The following is a 20995-nucleotide window of genomic DNA, read 5'->3' on the forward strand; positions in this document are numbered from 1 at the left end:
TAAACTCTATTTCTGGACACATTTTGTTTATGACAACCCTGAAAACAGCTCAATTTAAAAGTTTGAATAATCAAACAAAAAATCTGAAGAGACAAATGTTTAAACTGGTGTACAATAATTAATAACCTATCCGTACAAGGAGAGCAGTGAAAGTTTTTGTACAGAAACATGGTAACATGGATTATAAGGATTATTGTGGGCGCAAAATGAAAGCGCACTGCTGCCACCTTCTGGATATTTAATACAACATTCCTTTTTTTGTCAAGTCAAAATGCCATAAAATAGATGTGCATTTCCTGAAAGCCAGCACTTTACCTTTGGCATAATCGTCTTGATGTCCAGATATCCACAATCATCTGAAATTTAAATACGGAAAAGGCTAATCACAATTCGGTGTGCAAATATTATTATAACGACGCCACTGTAGTTTACATTTTTAATAGTTAAGATTCTTAACTCAAAAATGACCATTCTGTCCTGCATTAATGTCACCTTCAATTTACACACAAGCCTATTTTATGCTGCTCTGTTTGTACTTTTTGAGCTAGACAGCCTCAGTCCACGTCCGTTTTCACATTTTCCACAGAGAAAATAAGCAAATAAACAGACTGAGAATGACATGAGGGCGACTAAATGACAGCATTGCAATTTTTGAGAGAACTTCTTCAGGTATATTACCAAAAGCATCTACAAAACCAAATAAAATGTCAAATATTGTGGAGAAGAGAACAAAAAGCGCTGCTTTGCAAGCACTGTAATAACCATAACTACATGATTTCAGAATGAGTTTAATATTATAATAGTTTATTTGGATGTATAAAACAGCATTGAGTTGTGACATGGCAGATAAGCAAAGACAACCCAAGATGAAGCTCCACTGGAGTAAATGCCAGTTACTCAGCAGGACATATGTGCTATTTACTTGGCATCTCTTCCCTCAGTGCTTTCGTTTGGATAACAAACACAAGGAAGTGAATTAAAGCTGAAGTGTGTAATTTGAATGTTTAAATACTTTCTCCTCACAGTTAAATATGCAGATATACCTACTTCTAAGCCATTCATAAATGAAAGTAAAAGTCTCAGTGGCGCCGTCAAAACTTCGCTGTTTGAGAATCCCGACACTGGCTCAACCAATGGCGTGAATTTAGGGCGGGGCTAGATTATCGTCTGACCAATGGCGTAAAGGGAATGTGTCCAATCCCATTTGGTGCCGCAGAAAATACACACTTCACTTTTAATTTAGGAATTAATCTGGCAACTGCGTCGTCTAGCATTAAAAGACCATACACGTGCCATGATGACACTAAAACATTCAACCAGGAGTTTTATTTTAGAAATCGCTCATTTTCTTCAGACCTAATGACTCTGGAAGCCCAGCTGGGTCCAAGTTTTGAGAATCTAGAACAGGATCAAATATAGTTTACGGTTTCATAACATGTTTGAGAAAATGCAGATTTTTCTTCCCAACACATTATATCATAATCATACTTGACTGTATCTGAAATGGGTAAAGCAAAAAACAAACAAACAAAAAAAAACACTTGCACCCAATTTGTGTACACACTCCAATTCTTACATACAAAGGCCTCATTGGAGAAAATTAACATTCATTGGGTCGTACCATCAGACTGAACTGAGAGAGAGAGAGAGAGAGAGAGAAGGAAATGCTGGTCAAGCTGCAGTGCAAAAAAGATTTGTGGCATAACGGAATCATCCCAAGACGATCCCAATTCGTTGTTCCACGCACTATAAACGCAAGGCTAAAATCAATATTTGCAGATGTGTTTGCCAAGCTTTAAACGACTGTGGCTGTTCTGAAACACTCAATTGCCATTTCGCCTCCTGCAAATCCATTTTCTACTCATAATTACATTGTAGTTTACTTGACAGGATACAGAAACCCTTTTTGGAGAAAGGCCAAACATATTCTGCTTACTTGGTTACAAGGCTAGCTACTGATTTTATCTGAATGGATGCAGCGACAGAAAAGGGTGACTGATAATTTACACTTAAAAACCTCTCCCTCCTGTTCAAATGTGCAGGATTGTAGTGTCCCATTATATATATATGTGTGTGTGTGTGTGTGTGTGTGTGTGTATTTATAGACAGCATTCTAATATATTAATATATAAAATATATAATCTAAAATAGCATTGACAGTTTGGCATTTGGAGTCAAAATATAAAATGTTAAAAATACAAAAACAGCCATATTTGACCGTTGTCCTTAAAAGTGTCTTCACTTTAAATTTTTGTTTGGAACAGACAGTGTCGTGCCCTGTTCATGCCACCAGCGACTTGCATGTCACCATCCGCCGCACTGGTTGCTCGCTTGCTCAGTCTCATTTCTTATTGACAACAAACTAGTTTACACTGCTAAAATTAACATTCTGGAAGAAAAATATATTTTTGTATTTAAGTTGTAACAGTGCATTATGCATCATGTTAAAGATGAACGAGAATCAGTATGTGCTCTTTGTCAATGCGGACAGCCATTTATCTTTGCCAAAAGCATAAATGCTGGCCTATTTGGGTCCACATGCATTTAATTGTCATATGCATCGTTTTTAAATACTGACCCTGCACACGATTAGAGACATAAATGGCTGACTGCAAGGACAAAATTTAGTCAAAATGATTCTCGAATAAAGTTTCTGACTGAAGACAGATTGACATGCTCCATCAGGTTGGTCTAAATTGGACCTGAGCAAATCCCAACACTGAAAATGAATGACTTTGGGTTATTCCAAGTCATCAGCGGCATGAACGGGGCTTTATTCTCAACTCTAGATCGTTCAGAGGTAACACTTTCAATGCTAGCTCCTTTACCAGTAACAACCACAGTCGCTGCAGCAAAGTTCGGGAAACCATAAAGGGTTTGTAGAGCTGCTGTGCTCACTATGACCTTCTATATTAGCTATATTAGCTCATTGTAATATCTCTATCTACTGTGATATCACCTAGACAGTGTTGAACGCAACAACACCATATGAACAGAACTCTTTACATACACTGATGAATCATATACACATAAAACGTGTCTTACAGGTATATTGGCTTCAGTGTTTTCATGCAGTTTTGTCTTGGAGTCACCGATACCAGTCAGTGGAGTAAGATCGCAGTCCAGCTACACCTGAGAGCGCCAAAGCCAGGTGCAGTGAATGCAGTTCATCTGTCCTCTCTTGGCAATATAAGAAATATAAGACCGGGAGAACTGCTTTGTATGCCTTGAGATTCCTTTGTTTCTTTGGTCTCTGAGGATGAGCCGTCTTTCTGAGCTGTTCCATGCCTTAAATAACGGGGACAAAGCCCTCTGTTAATCCTATAGGAAGTCTCAGTGTGCAAAGGGGCCACTCTTAGACTGGCTGAGGACTGTTTCCGAACAAATCCTATTGTGATTGGTCCAAGAGGATGCCCTTCAACAGCCTGGCAGGCTGGCCCACAGCGTCTCGTCCACATATCATCTCAAAAATGTTCTGAATATCAGACGCTGAGTGTTAACTGCTGTTGGGTCCTCCATTTAGGAAGTAGGTTGTCATTTCTCCTTTGCCCTTGACTTTCACAACGCCTCTGCACTCCAGTGTATAGTTATAGGAGCTGAGAACCTGGTAGAGGTCAGTTGTGACCTGATACAGAGAGAAATTAAGAGCACATGAGTATTTATAAAGGACCGAAGACTTTGTAAAAAAGAACTGACAGATTTACTGATCTAAACCTGAGACCACTAGTGAAAATGCTTTTGTTTTAAATTTTTTAAATATTAAAATGATAAATACTTTACAAGTTAGCTACATTTTTTAAATTAAATTATATTACACCGCTCGGGATCATATTTTCCAATACTTGTTTATTACTCATTTTGAGGTGCTGATTTCAAAAGCGCATCACACTTTTTCACAAACTATGTGCATTTAATTTCATTTGCTTCTGACAACCATTTGCAAGCTGAAGAAGCCTTGTATTAACCTTTAAACCACCAGAAAAAGTGCCAAAAGACATGATTTCTATCTTCCTCTGAGCCAGATTATGTGTTCAATTCTTAGACCATCATTCATAAATGTGAAAAGTGGCTGATTTCCACTTTTCCACTACTTTGCAGATTTTAAGTTAAATAACACATTTTGTATGTAGAAGCGCATAACTTTTTGACATTAAAAATCTAAATCTTTGACTTTTGATTTGAAAAATCCTCATTTTAAGTTTGTGAAAAAATTGCATGATGGAAAGCTTTTTTGAAATATTTTATTTATTTTAATTCATTTTATTATTTTATTATTATATTTTTGAACTCGATATAATCAAATTGTGTAATATTATGCATTTATTGCAAATAAGCAATATTTTTTTTCAAGATTATAATAATTAACTATTTAAGTGAAAAAATAAATAAACCACATAAAATAACAGCACTCAATAGCAGATTTTCAATGTGGACTCAATCCTTTAGACCCTACAGTACATACAGGATATCTGGACAATCACAGAGACCTAGAATGCCTCTCACCTGTATTCGCTCAGGTACCCCAGTGCTGTCCATACGGCTGGCTACATTTACAGTATTCCCCCATATGTCATATTGCGGTTTACGAGCCCCTATGACACCAGCCACGACGGGACCTATATTGAGACCTACAGTACAAGGTAATCTATGAGCTCTCATGACAACATACTTGTCGTTTAACAAAAGTAAAATACATGGGTAATTCTATGAAAGTCTTTGTCTGACAGAATGTTAAATTTCTCCAGAAAGCCTTTTTGCAAGGGAAAAGGGACTATTTCATAGAATTAACCAAATGAAAATGATATAGATAAGGCAGCTGACTGGTGTAAATTTAAGAGTGGCTAAGCCAAATCCTTACCGATCTTCATTTTGAAGTTATTGAAAGAGTGTTCATTGATGTACTTCATCTGGTCCATGAGTCGCATCGCGTAGTCGGCTAGAGCGCGAATGTGTGACCTTCCTGCTTTATCATAAGTGGAGTCATTAAGCCCAGACGCGGCCATGTAGGTGCTGCCAATGGTTTTGATCTTTTCTAGTTGACGAAACTGATCCTCACTAATGATCTGCAAGAGAAGTGAAATGAGGTTATGACTTTCATCTAGAAATGAGAAGGTAATAAAATTATACATTTGTAAGAATACAGTCAGCTTAGAAAGATGTGAAGATCTAGGTTTCACACACAAATCTTTAATGCAAGAACTAAAATATAGTATAAATCTAGTTTTAAAAAAGGGTCTGTTTTCCTTTATTTATTAATAGATAGTAATAAATAAAAACACATTAATAAACACATACATGCATATTTTATGAATAAGACATTTATTTATAGATTACTTTAAATGGATTGTTTTTATTATTTTTAGTTTTATTATTATTTACTTGACTGATAGTATTTTCATCACCAACTGCAGCTTTTATAAATAAAGTTTAAAAAATGAAATGCTAGAAAGTTAGCCAGTTGTACTGTATCTCACTTAAAAGTAGCTTAAAAGCATCGCAACAGTTCTAAGGTTTGTCAGAAATCGCTGTACCTCATCAAAGTCAGCGATGATCTCGTTGAGTAGTCTTAGGCACTCCACACCTTCATTATTGGCCTCCAGTTCCACATAGAACTCAGAGAAATTGCTGATAGAGGCAAACATGACAGCCACACATTCGCACGACTGATAATACAGCTCGTCATTCCGCCGCTCGCGCGCCAGAAAGTGTGCGGCCACATCTTTGGGCAAGATGTTGTGGAGAAGCCGACGGTTGTAGGCCTGAAGTTCTTCCATCTCCTCCTTCTCCTCTGTGGCCTGTGAATATAAAAAAAGATAGAGGATGATGCTACAAATAACAGAAAGGTAGAGAAAATAACTGAATAAATGCTGCATTGTTGCAACACTGAAAGCCAAACTGGATTAATATGCAGCTTTAATGACAGCAATATATGTAAACATTACATAAATTCACTATTATATACTACCATTGAAAGGTTTGGGTTTGGTAAGATTGTTTTTAAATGCCTTTAATGAAGTCTCTTTTGCTCACTATATATATATTTGAATATAGATATTAATTATATTTCAAAGCTGAATTTTCAGCAGTCACTACTCCATTATTCCTTGTCGGATGATACTTCATAAATCATTCTAATATGCTGATTTAGTGCTGCTTTGCACAGTTATGCTGATTTCTACCCATGTATAAATCTTTAATGTCACCTTTTCAAAAATAAATGAATAAATAAATAAAATAAATTCATTCTTACTGACCCCAAACTTTTGAAAAGTGGTGTAAGCTACAACAAAATGTTTAAGAAGCAAGAGTGGGGAAATATATCTGACAAACTGATTTGATGGACAGCAATACAGTACATATTTACAAAGACATGCACAGATAAACACACCTGTAACTTCCAGAGAAAGTCTAGTCTGGCTGTAGACTCCACCTGCTGTGCATGAAGGTAGAGAGCCAGCACAAAAACTGTGATGACAACTGGAGTCATGATCTTTAGAGGAACCCGGGTGTCTATCACACTGCTGCAACATACAGAGCACCGAGTGTCAACAATTTTCACACCTTAAGGCAAACAGCATGATGATCTGAAGCGTTCAAATCAAATTAAGTACATGTTAATCTCTTAATGTGATTAATATCATATCACAACACTACATCAGGCTACATCAGTCACACATTTGATTTATTCCTGTGGTGACAGCAATCTTCATGGTCATGCAATGAAAACAACATGCTCACTGGCATTTCTTTGAGATCAGCGTCTCGATTTCATTGATTTTATCTTACCTTGTTCCATTAATATACTCTCTGTGGAGACAAAGAAAAAGCAAATGTATCAGAGGGATAGAGCACAGCTGACTTTTTCTTTAAGACAGACTAAGTAGAATTGATAGGACAAATCAGCAAGTAAACACTCAGCAGGATTCATTAGCGAGGGTATATATAGTGGTAAGTTAAAGTTGACTGAATAACAGTAATTGTATTAATGTAGAAAACTGATAATGTGCTTACTTAAACTACTGTTCAAAAGTCTGGCGTCAGTAAGATTTTTTGTTTAAGAAATTCAAACTTATTAAGGAAGGATACATTACATTCCAATAAATGCTTTTGGTCAGGGTTTTCACAAAAATATTAAGCAGAACAAATGCCTTCAACACTGAAAATAAATGTTTCTTGAGCACAAAATCTGCATATTAGAATTATTTCTTTAGGATCACGTGACACTGAAGACCAAGTGTAATTAAGTTTAAAAACTGAGCCTTGCCATCACAGGAATAAATTACATTTTAAAATATAAAATAGAAATTACTTTAAAAATTTACAATATTACCATTTTACTGTTTTTGATCAAACAAATGCAGCTTTGGTGACTTCTTTCAAAAACAGTTTTTTGTAAAAATTAAACCGACCCCAAACTTTTGAATGGTAGTGTATATTTCAGTACATTCAGTCACAACTGTGATCTAGAAAAAATGCTAGGGAATATTTAGCATTTGGTAGGGATATGTTCCAACCATCCATAATAAAAAAGAAAGAAAAAAAAAAACATATCACAAGACATAAAGAAATGTATATTTGCTACAGAATATATAATATGAAGGATGATGATGAGGACGATGCTGATCCAAGACACTGCTACTTGACTAAAATCTAGATACTCACATGGCATTGGCCATAACCAGTAGATCCACGTTGTCAAAAAGGCTGACCTCAGGCACCTCCATGATAAGCACATACAGGATCTCAATGAAGAGCATGAGGAAGAGTTTACCAATACTGCTGATCTGTAGGAACACTGAGCAGGCCAGTAAACTGAGCAGCACACATGAAGAGAAATACTGCAGAAAGAGAAAAACATTCAGACATTAGTCTTTTGCTCTCCCCTTATCTTACTCCATGATTCATCAAAAGACAAGCATTTCAGAGCAGTGCCTAAACTTACAGTTATGAAACATTAATGGAAAGGCCTATCACTGCTGAACAATATTGACTTGGAACATGGTGCTATTAACTGGTTCAAGCTGGCCCAAACGAGTTTAAGGAATAGTTCACCCAAAAATGAATATTTGCTGAAAATATACTCAACCCTCAGGGGGTTGAGTATATTTTCAGCAAAATATAATGAGTTTGTTTATTCATCAATATGATGAGTTTGTTTATTCATCAAAATTTGTGAAGTGAAAAGCCGTGCATTTGTAATAAACAAATCCATCATTAAGACATTTTAACTTAATTCATAATAACTCTTCCTCCAGTGAAAAAGTCCATCCCCTATTGTCCTCTCACATCAAAATCCAAAACATATTTGTTTAGAATGGTTTTTGCTTGTAAACAGTGCTTGATCTATGGATATTTCTCTCCTTATTCAGACAAGACGACTTTCTCACTGGAGAAAGCAATATTATGGATTTGAATTTCAGCTGGAAACAATGGATCGAAGTTAAAAACAATCTTGAATATGGATTTATTACAAACATGCTACTGGAGTCATGTGGATTATTGTGATGTTTTGATCTGCTGTTTGGACTCTCATTCTGACGGCACCCATTCTCTACAAGTGATGTAAAGCTAAATTTCTCCAAATCTGTTGATGAAGTAACAAACTCATCTTGGATGGTCTGAGGGTGAATAAAGTTTCAGCAAATTCTCACAAAACTACAAAACTGAACTGGTCTGAGAACAGTGCCACACCTCTGGGAAATTGCAGGCGGGGGACGAGCTGTTGCAGAGGCTGTCCTGAGACCAGAGAGTGTATTTGAAGGAAGAGTTGCGGACATGGAAAGCATTCACATCACTGGGGCTGATGTTAAACTCCTGCCCTAAACATGTCTTCAGGTCATCCGTACTGCAGGTGAACTAAAGGACAGATGAAAACATTTCTCAGATGAAGATAAGTGACAGTATTTCATTTAATCAACCACTACAGATCTGTGAAGCATTTCAATGTCAAAAGTCAATTACTCAGAAGCATATTATTTCAGTGTCATCAGCAACATGATTGCAAAACTAAACATTTTCTATTTTTGTAATTCTGTCTTTACTCCTGTAATTTGTTAAATATTGTGAGACATTAAGTGTTAGTTGCGTGGCTATATGGCTACATAGTTTATGTATCACTAAATGTATCACTAATGCATGAAATAACTAAATATCAGAGGCATTAAGGCACAGAATCCTGAGATTAAGACTTGTGAGACTCACAATGTTAATGAAAGCGGAGAGGAAGACCAGGACGATTGTAAAAACCCCCACCAGGGTGCTGTTGAGTCTGGACTGAACAATGCTTTTGGACAGAGTTTGCAGAGGCACAGGGAAAAACTGTCAATAGAGAGAAACATGAATTAAGTTTTACAATATTACTTTACACAACTCAACAGTATCTGAGAACGATTTAATGCTGTCACATGATGAAAATCAAATTTCTCTTGATTTCTTTTTTTTTTTTTAAATAAAAGCATATTAAAAGTAAACTTAAAATGTTTTCTTCTGAACTTTCTGCTCAAAAATCCTGAAAAAGTATCAATATTCCCACAAAAATACTTTGAAATGTTATTAACATTGATAATAATACAAAATGTTTCTACAGCAATAAATCAGAATTAGAATGATTTCTGAAGGATCACGTGACACTGAAGACTGGAGCAATGGCTGCTGAAAATTCAGGTTTGCCATCACAGGAATAAATTACACTTTGAAAATATTTTCAAATAGAAAACATTTATTTTATATTGCAATAATATTTTACAATATTACTGTTTTTACTGTATTTCTGAATAAATAAATGCAGTCTTGGTGACATTGGAGTTAATCTTTTATATATATATATATATATATATATATATATATGCGCTTTCTGCCGTCTCGGTCTCTGTGAACTTGCGCACAAAACTCTGTGTATATCTTTGCCTTACAGACATTAAAAATATATCTATAGAGAGTGAAATGTCTACTTACAAATAAACCAATTCAAATGGAAGACAAATGTTCTCAGATTAAGTAATCCGTATGGAACATACACACTAGCCTACCGCGGAGAAGACGAGTCAGTGTCGCCGACTTCATCTCTTAAGAAAACAAAGGAACTACTACTACTACTAGTTTATCAAATTATTAAAATGTTAATGCAGTCTCCCTTACTGTTTTTCCCTGACACGTTCATAATCATTACTTCTGTTGGTGCGCTGTGACAAGCTTTAGGCATGTACTTGAGAGCTTATAGGCTATGTAGGCATTTAAAGGCTCATTATAATGATTTAAATGGTTTATTAATAAATGTGCGATTAGGTCAACTAATGCTTAAAATGAACAAGTAATAGTCGACCAGAAAAATCCTTAGTCGAGGGCAGCCCTAATATATATATATATATATATATATATATATATATATATATATAGTATCTATAAAACAAGATAAAAGACTTTATGGATCTTGTGGGTTTGCAGAGATTTTGTAGAACAGGCTTTAATGAAAGCCTTTTTAACGGGTCAGGAAGTTCAGAATCTAATTCCACAGCATCTCTAAGGAAAGACCTGCAACGCCCCTTGCCGCCCATGGAGCCAATGACAGTTCCACCTCAGTGTGCACAAATGAGCTGCCAGCACTTTATTGTGTCTCTGGCTTTGCTCTGTGTGACTCATTGTCTCTGGGGACCTGCTCAAAGTTATGCAGCTGAAAGCCCAATATCAATCAAACCCGCTCAGGTTATTTTAATAGAGAATTTGAAGGTTGATAAACACTTGGATTTAGCGATGATGTGTCTGTAAGAGTATTAGGAAATGGTCTGTGAAGGACGTGTTAAGATGTATTGTTTTCTAGGGCTGAGGAAGGGGTTTTTGTGTTTTCCTGCATTGTTGTAGATGCCATGTTGCTCCAGGTTTGTTCTCTTTATTCTATACAAATAATTACTATTATTCAGAATTTCATAATATTGCACTAAAATTATATAAGCTAAATTTCATAAAATACCAACATTTCACTCACCCCAAAACAGGAGTAAATGGCTGAGATGAACATGACGGCCATCAGGAGGATGAGGCACAACATATAGAAGCCAACCATCAACCCAGAGCTGCAGAGAAACAAACAGGTGTAGAGAGGAATCCAGGTGAATAAAAAATAACTGTCATTTTAAACATAATTAACATAGGGCCTAAGGGAGAGGAAAGACCTGTTTTGGCTGCTCAGGTACTAACTGTCTTCACTTTTACAAAGTTGAAATGAATCAAAGCTTCTGTGTATGAAGGCTATGTGACATTCCCATTCAAAATCAAACAAAACCTTCTCTCAGCCTTTGCCTTGTTTGAATGAACCAGAAAATATTTGCTAGGATCAGGTATTTAACTGAAGTGTACTTACTGTGGCACAATGATGATCTGAATGAAGCAGATGAATAAAAAGACGAGGGAGGCGCAGGCTACGTATGCTCCGAACCTGGCGTCTACCTGTTTGGAGTACTGAGAGAAGGTGAGGAAAGAAGAGAGAAAAGAGTGGGGTTACAAATACAGTTCAAATAGCATGTGAAAGCAAGTAGTGTTTTACCGACTGAGGGGAGTGGATGTGTTAATATTCATCCTTTATTTGAGTTTGTACTGAAAAACCAGGGTTCCCAGTCAAATGTTTTTCTTTAACTTTGACAGTTCTTTGGGATTTTACAGATATTGCACACACAAAAAGTTATTTTAAGCCCATTAAAGGGATAGTTCACCCAAAAATGAAAATTGTCATTAATTACTCACCCTCAAGTCGTTCCAACACTGTAATAGATAATAGATGTTTTTGATGAAATCTGAGAACTTTTTGAACCACCACAGTCAGCAATATTGATTGAAAGTAATTAATGACAGAATTTTCATTTTTGGTGTGAACTATCCCTTTAAATATTTTATCTGAGTATAATTACAAAACATATATATATTCTAAGTTTTTGCCTGGAAATCAAAACTGTAAAATTTCCTAATATTTCCAGGTTTTCCACTGTGATAGAAACCCTGAAAAATATTAGATATAGGCTATAAAAACTGTTTGTGTAACTTTTGTGCTTGGTTTGTTAAAAATTAAATAAATAAATCAAAATAAACTAAACTCCAGTCTTTAGTGTCACATGATCCATCAGAAATCATCCTTATATGCTGATTAGGTTCTCAGAATTTCTTAATAATGTTGAAAACAGTTGGGCTGCTTAATAATTTTGTGGGGAAAAAAACATGATATGTTTTTTCAGAATTCTTTGATGAATAGAAAGTGAAAAAGAAAACCATTTGAAATATATATCTTTGGAAACCTCGTAAATGTCTTTGTCAGCTTTGATCAATGTACTGTAATATGCTGTTTCTAAATAAAACAATTTCTTTCAAAAACAAAAATCTTTCTGACCCCAAACATTTGAACAGCAAAGTAAATATCTAAAAAATAATATCAAGTATATTTCTTTAAAGACTATGAAAGATAACTCTTCAACAAAGACCATGGAGGATAATTGCTTCATTCATGAGCCTAAAATAGACGTTCTGGACACAGACAATGGAAGCAACAACAGCAATAATTATCTACAAACTGGAAGCAAGTCTCTGAAAGCACCGTGTGATCAGTGCCAGACGTATGAAGACCGGCGCACAACAGGCTAAAAGTGGATGTGACTGCAGATGGAGGATGAGAACGCAAAATGCAGAGGAAACCCAGAGAAACATTCGTTCCCCATTACCCTTTCATCACTATCTTTACAAAGAAACCTAGTCTCCTACGTGTGACAAAATCTCCATCTTTTCTGGGAAAGTTTGGCATCTCTCTGAGGTGGGGGAGGTCAGTGGTGACAAATACTTTGAAGGTAACACCATAAAATGACTTAAATCACAGTGCAGCATAAAGACGTCAGTCTCTGACTCATTCCGAACCTGGACCTTGAATTTCATTGCCTCTATTCATCTTAGCAGCGTGCCACATCTTTGAGCTATGCTGAATATTTTTTTCCCGTACAACAGTACTATAATGGACTTCTGATTGGCTCTTTGCCCTATTTTTTGCTATGCGACTGAAGGAACAATTTACCAGTTACATCAACTCATGATCTGTTAAATTGTTAGTTCCTGCTCACAAGTCATGCAATTTACAACAAAATCGCTAGAAGGCTAGATAATGTCAGCTTGATGACGCATTTAAATCAGAAGAACTGGCAACTATACCTTTTTTTATAAATCATATGCTTATAACTATATTATTTTGAAAGGCATAAAAACACTTAAATGATCAACTGATTTTCAGTGGACAACAATGCGAAAAATATCATTTTGGCCTATTCTTTACAAGAAGCTTTCATATAGTGCATAACTTGCATAGACTACTTTTATAGTGGATTTTTTTTTTGTGTGCCATTTTTGGAGCTTGACACCTGTGGTCTTGACAGCTGTTATTTTAGCATTTATTAAATACTATTTTAGTATTTATTAATATATTTTAATTTTATAATTTGAGTTAAAATTTTAAGGTTTTATTAATTTTGTTACATGCTTTTGTCATTTTGTTAGACGTTTTTATCTCTATCTAGCTTTATTTTTATTTCAGTTTTAGTTCTAATAACTTTAGTACACCATCTTATTTCAGTAAGTTGCTATTTTATTTTATTTCATAAATTATTTCAACAGATTTTTTTCAATGAATGGAAAAGAGCAGTGTGAACATTTTTCTAAATTTCTCCTTTTTTGTGGTTCACAGAAGAAAAAAATATTGTGTGGATTTGCATTAGCTAGATCAAGTTGTTGTGTTAAGGTTTACCTTAGCATTGAAGCTAGTCATGAAAGTCATACCTTCTTCTCCAGGTCAGGTTCTCGGAAGGTCAGCAGAAATTTCTTGACGTGTTCGGACCGTAATCGGTCGATGCTTCGAGCGTCAATGGCACGGCCAAGAAACTCGTCCACCTCATCCTCAGGGTTTAGGTTTTCTTGCGTGTTTCTGAAAATGAAATGTCTAGATAACAAGACGAGACACAGTTTTTCTAATCTTTTTCCTCCCTTCTTTACATCAGCAAAACTAGGTTCTGCATTTGAACTCAAATACAGAGAAGTGTCAAAATGGACATATAATAGGTTTGTAGTCTCTCAGTATAAGGTTTGATGATGAATTGCCTAAAGAGGCAAACTGGCTTGCAAATCTGTATTCACACATTTAGGTAAATGCTGACCAGTTAATACATGCATAAGTACAGTGATACATGCATAAGTATCAAGAGACCCAGGATTCTAGGTTCTGATACTTTTCAACACCTCTGGAAAAGTGATGGATATGCTCAAACTACATGCACGTGTTGATTAGTTCATTCGTAGCTGGCAGTTCAATCACATTTTAATATATTTTAGTGTCTTAAGTAGGTCTGCATAGAAAAAACAAATGCACAAAATTTTCTGACAAAAACAAATGCACATCTTTCACAAAGTTTACCACCACAAAATTCTGTAATCAACTATTAATAAAAGAATTGGCATGCAGGGTGGAGGCATGAATATGTGTTGCATATACTCACTTGTCTTTGGGATCCTCAAATCCCTGCAACAAAATTGGAAGAGAAAATGCATTATACATCAATTCAGAATGGATGAGATTGAGAAGGTCTGCATTTGTACAATCAGCACAACAGTGACCCCTTCTGGAGGACCCCAAATAAAGTAATAAAATGTTCCCTGGAAAAACTGGAAAACCTTCACAAACTTATTTTCTTGTTGGAGTAATAAAAAAAAAACTGATTTACCCAACACCCTATTCCAAAACAAGCATAAATCTCTATTAATTTCATATACTGTCAAACTGCAAATAACAGAACTGTGACAAATGAAGACAAACACAGAGAGAAAGGAGGGGTTGGGGAATATAAGAAATATTCAAGAATAAAGACAATCATTCATGGAAAGACTTTGCATGTTGAAAACAGAGACTGAGAATGTATTATTACTGCACTGATATATAACTGAATACATTGAGTATAAACAAGCTGAGAGCTGATTGAGGTGGCTTGATTCATGAACACAAGCTTTTGTGGAGGAATTAATGATGAGGCATTGATATCATCATGGTAGGAGGACATGGAGAGGAAACCAAATAGGCTCATGTTTCTCATGTGCTTTAGCGGTTAGTGTTTTGTCTTTTCTTCAAAGTATGATTTTACACAAAAAATAGATACTGCCTACAAAGAGATCTGGTCGGTTTACACAGGCAGCACAAGTTTGATACATAGCACATACAAATGTTGGGTAAAATAACTTGCATTATTGTAAAAAAAAAAAACACGCTTTTAGGTGTAAAGACCATACAAATTTTAAAAAATAAAATTAAAGTGTCCAGAACATACCACAAACATTTTAGTTTTTGCTGTGTTGGTATAGAAATGTAGTTTTTTATTACTTTTTAAAAGGACTTGTATTGGTATTGACTTCTGAAAAACGGTAATATGAGAACCCCATTCTCTACAATAAGTACTTTGGATAAAAGCAACTGCCAAACATACTTAATATATCAAAAATAGCAGATATACGGGTCCAGGAACAGACTGAATGTTCCCATTTTAATGGTAATTTCTAACCACTAAACATTAAATTATGGGAGTAAAAAGCATCCATGAGACAAGTTGCTAGATGCATAATAACAGTCGCTAAATGTATAGTCTCAGGAGACTCAAATGCACTCCCACATACAGGCCTGCATGTATTCACTCGACAGAGACTATGACCCGGTCAGTATGTGGATGTGTTACTCCATTTGTTTCTCTCCTTCGACTGAGCAACACCTTTTGGTCACATCACCTTTTCTAGACAATACAACAGACAAAAACAGGTGCTGTTGTTATTATGAAACAGATAATCTATTCGTCAGAATATACCGCATGTTTATCTGCCTTCATCAATGCTCGGTGTTTGTGTAGGCATGGACAGATATCTGGCAATTACATGCCAGTCTGAGCTCCAGCAGGATATATCGAGCGGGATTTATCTGTGCCACTATCAAACGGAACTGCACCCAAACAGGTTCCCACTATCTGCTGTTGGTTGGACAAACACATTCCAACTGCAAAATACAATATTTACCAACTGGTGGATTATGTAACTACACCATTTATTTTCAAAAAACAGCTTTCTAAACATTCAAAACATACTGCTCTCTCTCTGTTTTGTCGTTCAAAAAGTTTGAGGTCTGTAAAGAAGTCTCTTATGCTCACAGAGGCTGCATTTTTTTCTATTAATGTTAAAATAGTATTACAATTTAAAATAGTTTATTTTAATGTTTTAAAATGCAATTTATTCCAGTGATGGCAAAGTTGATTACACTAGAGTTCAAGTGTCAGATGATCCAGAAATCATACTAATATGCTGAGAAACAGTTCTTATTATCATCAGTGTTGAAAACAGTTGTGCTGCTTAATATTTTTGTGGAAAACATGTTTAAAAAACTGCATTTATTTGAAATAGAATGTTTTGGAAACATTATGTCTTTCTCACTTTTGATCAATGCACCCTTGGTGAAAAAAACCTTACTGACCACGAGCTTTCAAATTGGATTTAATTATAGAATCTTAGATGTTTTCTAGAGCCCTAATAATTGGCTGAAAACTAATGTGGCACATTTATGTTGGAATACTTAAAATCACAAAATTCTGCAAGATTCTGTGTCATCAAGCAATTGCAATTTTTATGCTTTCTGTTTTTAATATTTTTACTTCTAAATTTAATGAATAAAAATTGTAATGATCAACCTATGAAAGGTTAATTCCAACTGTACATTAAACTGGGACTGGAAAAGGTTTTCTAATATAGAAATATAGTTTTTGGTAATACTTTGAATTGAGATTTTTTTTTATCTATTTTCTGTTTCTCACTTTAATTTTAAAATGTAACAAATAGGAATGGATAGCTTTAACAGCCCAATTCCAGTTGTATATTAAGCCAGGGATTGGAAGAGGTTTTTAACATAGAAATAAATTACATATTACTGTAAATTTAAACGGTAGACATGTCTTGTTATAATCATCAATATTCCAGTCAAGTTTTGTTTGAGAACTGAGTCTGAAGCATATCAGTTGTAGCGAGGACAAGTTATGCTGGATTTCTGTGTTCCTTCTTACTATGTTAACCAAGATGAGAAGGAACAGGTGATTCAGACAAAAAAGAAAAGATAAAGGGTATTCCCATGGAGCTCACAGGAACTAATTGCTGGTTCCACTTTGCTTGATTAAATCCCTCAGGGCGGTATGTGAGGCAATCCAGCTTTATTTAATTAGAGGGCCGTTCCCTTTGGGTTCCAGAGCCGGGGAAGAGCTGAGAACTGAATGAAAGAACAGGGACTACAAAAAGGGCATGAGGGCCTTTTACATGTGGCCCTAAAGCAATGTCCTTGGGATTGTTTTGGCTTAGTTAACACATGGTACAAAAAGCCTCCCCTGTCAAAGACCTTATCCTCCAACAGAGGTGGTAATGGGTTTTAGACACAGCAATTAGAGTAAATGCAAACCAACTGGTTTTCAGCACTCAGATAATGTTCTCATCCTACAAGGGTGGCTAATGCGGCCCTTTCAAAAGTGTAGCTTCCTCACCATCCTCTTCATCTCCTTGGAAACCTGATTGCCACCCAGGTGATTGTAGAAGGGCCGGTCTGTCCAGTGAGTGCTATTATGCGTGACCGAGTTGGTGCGTTGCCGGTTCATCTTAGCAATCATGGCCTTTTCTTCTTTCTGTGAAGGGAAATACAATACAGGAGCAGTATTACGGTCCATGCTTTTTAATGTCATAGTCATTAACTAGCTATTCTTCCGACATTACATTTCCCTGAATTTATCCACATAGCTTATTGGCATTCATCTGCTGCCCAGCATCATGTGAGTCATGCTATTCCTGAGCGCTAGGTGTTTCTGCTTGAAAAGGATGTGAATATTAATGGAAAATCATAGCATGTCGACCTCAACTGTCTCAGGTTACAAAGTAATTCGAAATACACAAGAGAAAGGAGACTCTAAAATGTTTTATTTTACCTGAATTTATAAGAATGAACTGATACCATTTGTTGATGAGGATAAAAAAAAGGTCTCACCCGCTTCTGACTGCAGCCCACAATGAGGTAGGTTTCAATGTTGTGCTTCTTGAGATAGACGTTTCTTTCTCCACCAAATCCAGGTTCTACATCATAATCACCATTCAGATAGTTCAGGGTGGCCTTGGTGATATGAATACGCCTGAGATGATTTTAAAAAAATAAAAACTTTCATGAGGCATAAATGAAGACAGGAAGTTGCCCTGGAATGGCAACGCCATATTTGGAATGAAACACATTGTATTCAATATTGAGTATGTGCTGCTTACAATTTTTTTTATAGACTGTGAAACATAATGAAGCAATAAACGTTTGAATTATTGTCAGCAAGTGGCCTTCATTTACTACTTTGGGAAATAAAACCCTTGTTTTGCATCCAAATTCAGATAAAAATGCCTTAATTTTTTGGTCTGTTTGTTTGGACTGCCAAAGTTTAAGAAAAGCTGTGATTATATTACTTCTATTTCCAGTGTGATGAAATGAAAGATCAAGTCAGTGTTAATTTATTGTTATTGATATACTATTCGAGATTTCGTTAATATTTAGAATTTTGATTTAATTTTTAATTTTAGTATTTTTTTGTGTATTGGTCTTTTTTTAATGTCTATAACTAAAACTAATCAAAAATTAGAAATGTTGTCTAGGTATCTTGCGTATAAAATGCGTATAATATAGTTAATGCTTATATAATTAAAAAATATATATATATTAAGTTTGAGTTAACGACAATATATACTTGTATATATATTAATTTCTCTACTTCATGTTGATGTTTATTTTTAGACAATTGCAAAATTATTACAATTTACTATATGATTAACCATATTTAGACATTTGATAATAGTAGTAGTAAATCAGTCAGGAACACTTTGCACAGTGTACATACTACTGAAAGCACTATCCTAGTATGCTATTCCGAACAAAGCTATTGTAAAGAAAGATAACTGGCAAGAGACTTAAAAGACTTGTCTGAACTTGTCTTGTGTTAATGGAAAAAAAACACATTTTCAGATTTTAAAAGTGAACAGACACAGGGAGTTCAGGTGAGAAAACATGGGTAAAAAAATATCCAGAGTTCATGAACCCACCCTGCTTCGCCCCCAGCTTCCATGTGATTGGCCAATGTGACATCGTTGGACCAGACATCAAACTGCCACTTCCTTAATCCCAGCACCCCACAGTGGACTCGCCCGCTGTGTATACCCACACGCATGTTAACATTGACGCCGGTGACTTCCCTCACCAACCTGGAGCATAGAGACAAAAAAACAAAAAGCACAGACATACGCGATGTTAATTCAGTTCATCATATATTTTGATATATCAAATGAACAATATACTGGCAATATACTCTAAAGTTGATATTAAACTTCCAGTTACTAGTCAGAACTGTGAAAGCTACTAAACCTTATTAGAATTCATGGTGTCTGTTATCACCTGAAATGAGAAGAGTGTCTTCATAGAAATAATATCGCTAAAGAAAGTGGCACTTTCCTAATGTTAATAAGCAGTAACATGTCCAGGTGTATCTGTTAATGATTTACATTTCAAATAAAAATGTTTTCTACTGTTTACTTTCTGTTTCATTCACAATTGATGCCGAAGTAGCTTTTAATATGTGGGGATATGATCATTTTCAGTTGTATTTCTCTTTTTCAGTGTGACCAATGTAACAGTATTTCCTACATTTTAATATATGATATCATTCATAATCTTACCCACTGACACATCTCATCCCACTTTTACCCATATAAAAAGTCTCAAGGTGGATTAGCGCACCCTGAAATGCACCTTTCCACTGGGCACATCAACAAAGTTAACACAGCACATTCTGATCCCCACGTCAAACGGCAAACAAGCCATCAAACTCTTTTGAACATTGAGGACGACAGGCAAGTCTGCGGAAAAATGGTCTCTTCCTGTGATGGGGCGCTGGGCCGGTTGGCTGCAGCTCAGAGAAACACAGACACCTGCTCATTGGTGCAGAAACCCAGTCACCACCATTCCTGCCTTAACAAACAACTGCTTAGAGACACTGAACATTAGAGAAGTCAGGCCTGTGGACACGTCCACATGCATGCGAGACAAGTAACTTGGAAACAACTCAATTAAGGGATGACTGACCTGACCAATTCAAACTCATAGAGAGCAATTCAAAGTTTCTAGTAAGAACATAATGCTTATAACAATTAGTAAAAGCAGGTAAATAAGATTAAGTGTTCTGTCTCAACTCAACCCTTCTGTGAACTTTCATTAAGTCCAGTGCTGCTGTACAGCATGTTCCACGAACAGGGTACAAAACAGGGCATGAAACTCCTGTTTTTGTTTTTTGTTTTTTTGTCTTTTCAAGAGTTGGTCAGTCAAAAGGTGTGCTTAACCTTCAAAAAATATTGATCAATGGACATTTCAAGAGAGTTCAAACTAAATATAATGTGAAACTGTTTTATTATTTTTCTAAGAGGTTCATTCTTTATTGAGGCAAAGGCGTTCAATATATAATGTAAGACATTTTCCAGGAATAAACAACCACATGAAAGAAAAAAAATGCATAGGGATATAACAAATATAAAATTATACAATTAAAAAAACAAATAGTAAAAAAAGCTAAAATTGTTAACATTTAGTCTTATTGTTTTAAAAGAAAGTTTAATTCAAAATATTTTAATTAAATAGTAAAAATAATATGCTTAATTAAAATTATTAGACTGAACTGAACACACATTTGTTCATACAAACACACACACACACACACACACACACATACACTTTGGGTTTCCATGTTTTATGGGGACATTCCATAGGCATAATGGTTTTTATACTGTACAAACTGTACTTTCTATTGCCCTACACCTAAACCTACCACTCACAGGAAACACTGTGCATCTTTAGATTTTCAAAAAAAAATCATTCTGTATGATTTATAAGATTGTT

At 35.4% G+C, this 20995-nt stretch overlaps 1 protein-coding gene across 1 annotated transcript in view; it reads right to left on the reverse strand.

Annotated features, from left to right (window-relative positions):
- Window positions 1-1298: 1298 nt before the first annotated feature.
- LOC306876441 (adenylate cyclase type 5-like) overlaps window positions 1299-20995 on the reverse strand; it is a gene marked incomplete at its 5' end in the record, with an annotated part of 74836 nt that continues 55139 nt past the window's right edge. The window contains 16 exons of the mRNA XM_079427607.1: window positions 1299-3625; window positions 4504-4628; window positions 4859-5063; window positions 5532-5795; window positions 6389-6521; window positions 6787-6807; window positions 7663-7838; window positions 8692-8856; window positions 9202-9318; window positions 10982-11069; window positions 11357-11454; window positions 13801-13960; window positions 14514-14536; window positions 17571-17708; window positions 18065-18206; window positions 19153-19311. Coding sequence (XP_079283733.1) covers window positions 3497-3625; window positions 4504-4628; window positions 4859-5063; window positions 5532-5795; window positions 6389-6521; window positions 6787-6807; window positions 7663-7838; window positions 8692-8856; window positions 9202-9318; window positions 10982-11069; window positions 11357-11454; window positions 13801-13960; window positions 14514-14536; window positions 17571-17708; window positions 18065-18206; window positions 19153-19311 — 2143 coding nt within the window. The 3' untranslated portion in view covers window positions 1299-3496. The remainder of the gene's footprint in view (window positions 3626-4503; window positions 4629-4858; window positions 5064-5531; window positions 5796-6388; window positions 6522-6786; window positions 6808-7662; window positions 7839-8691; window positions 8857-9201; window positions 9319-10981; window positions 11070-11356; window positions 11455-13800; window positions 13961-14513; window positions 14537-17570; window positions 17709-18064; window positions 18207-19152; window positions 19312-20995) is intronic.

This window comes from Barbus barbus, assembly GCF_936440315.1.
Source record: "Barbus barbus genome assembly, chromosome: 10".
Taxonomy (NCBI): domain Eukaryota; kingdom Metazoa; phylum Chordata; class Actinopteri; order Cypriniformes; family Cyprinidae; genus Barbus; species Barbus barbus.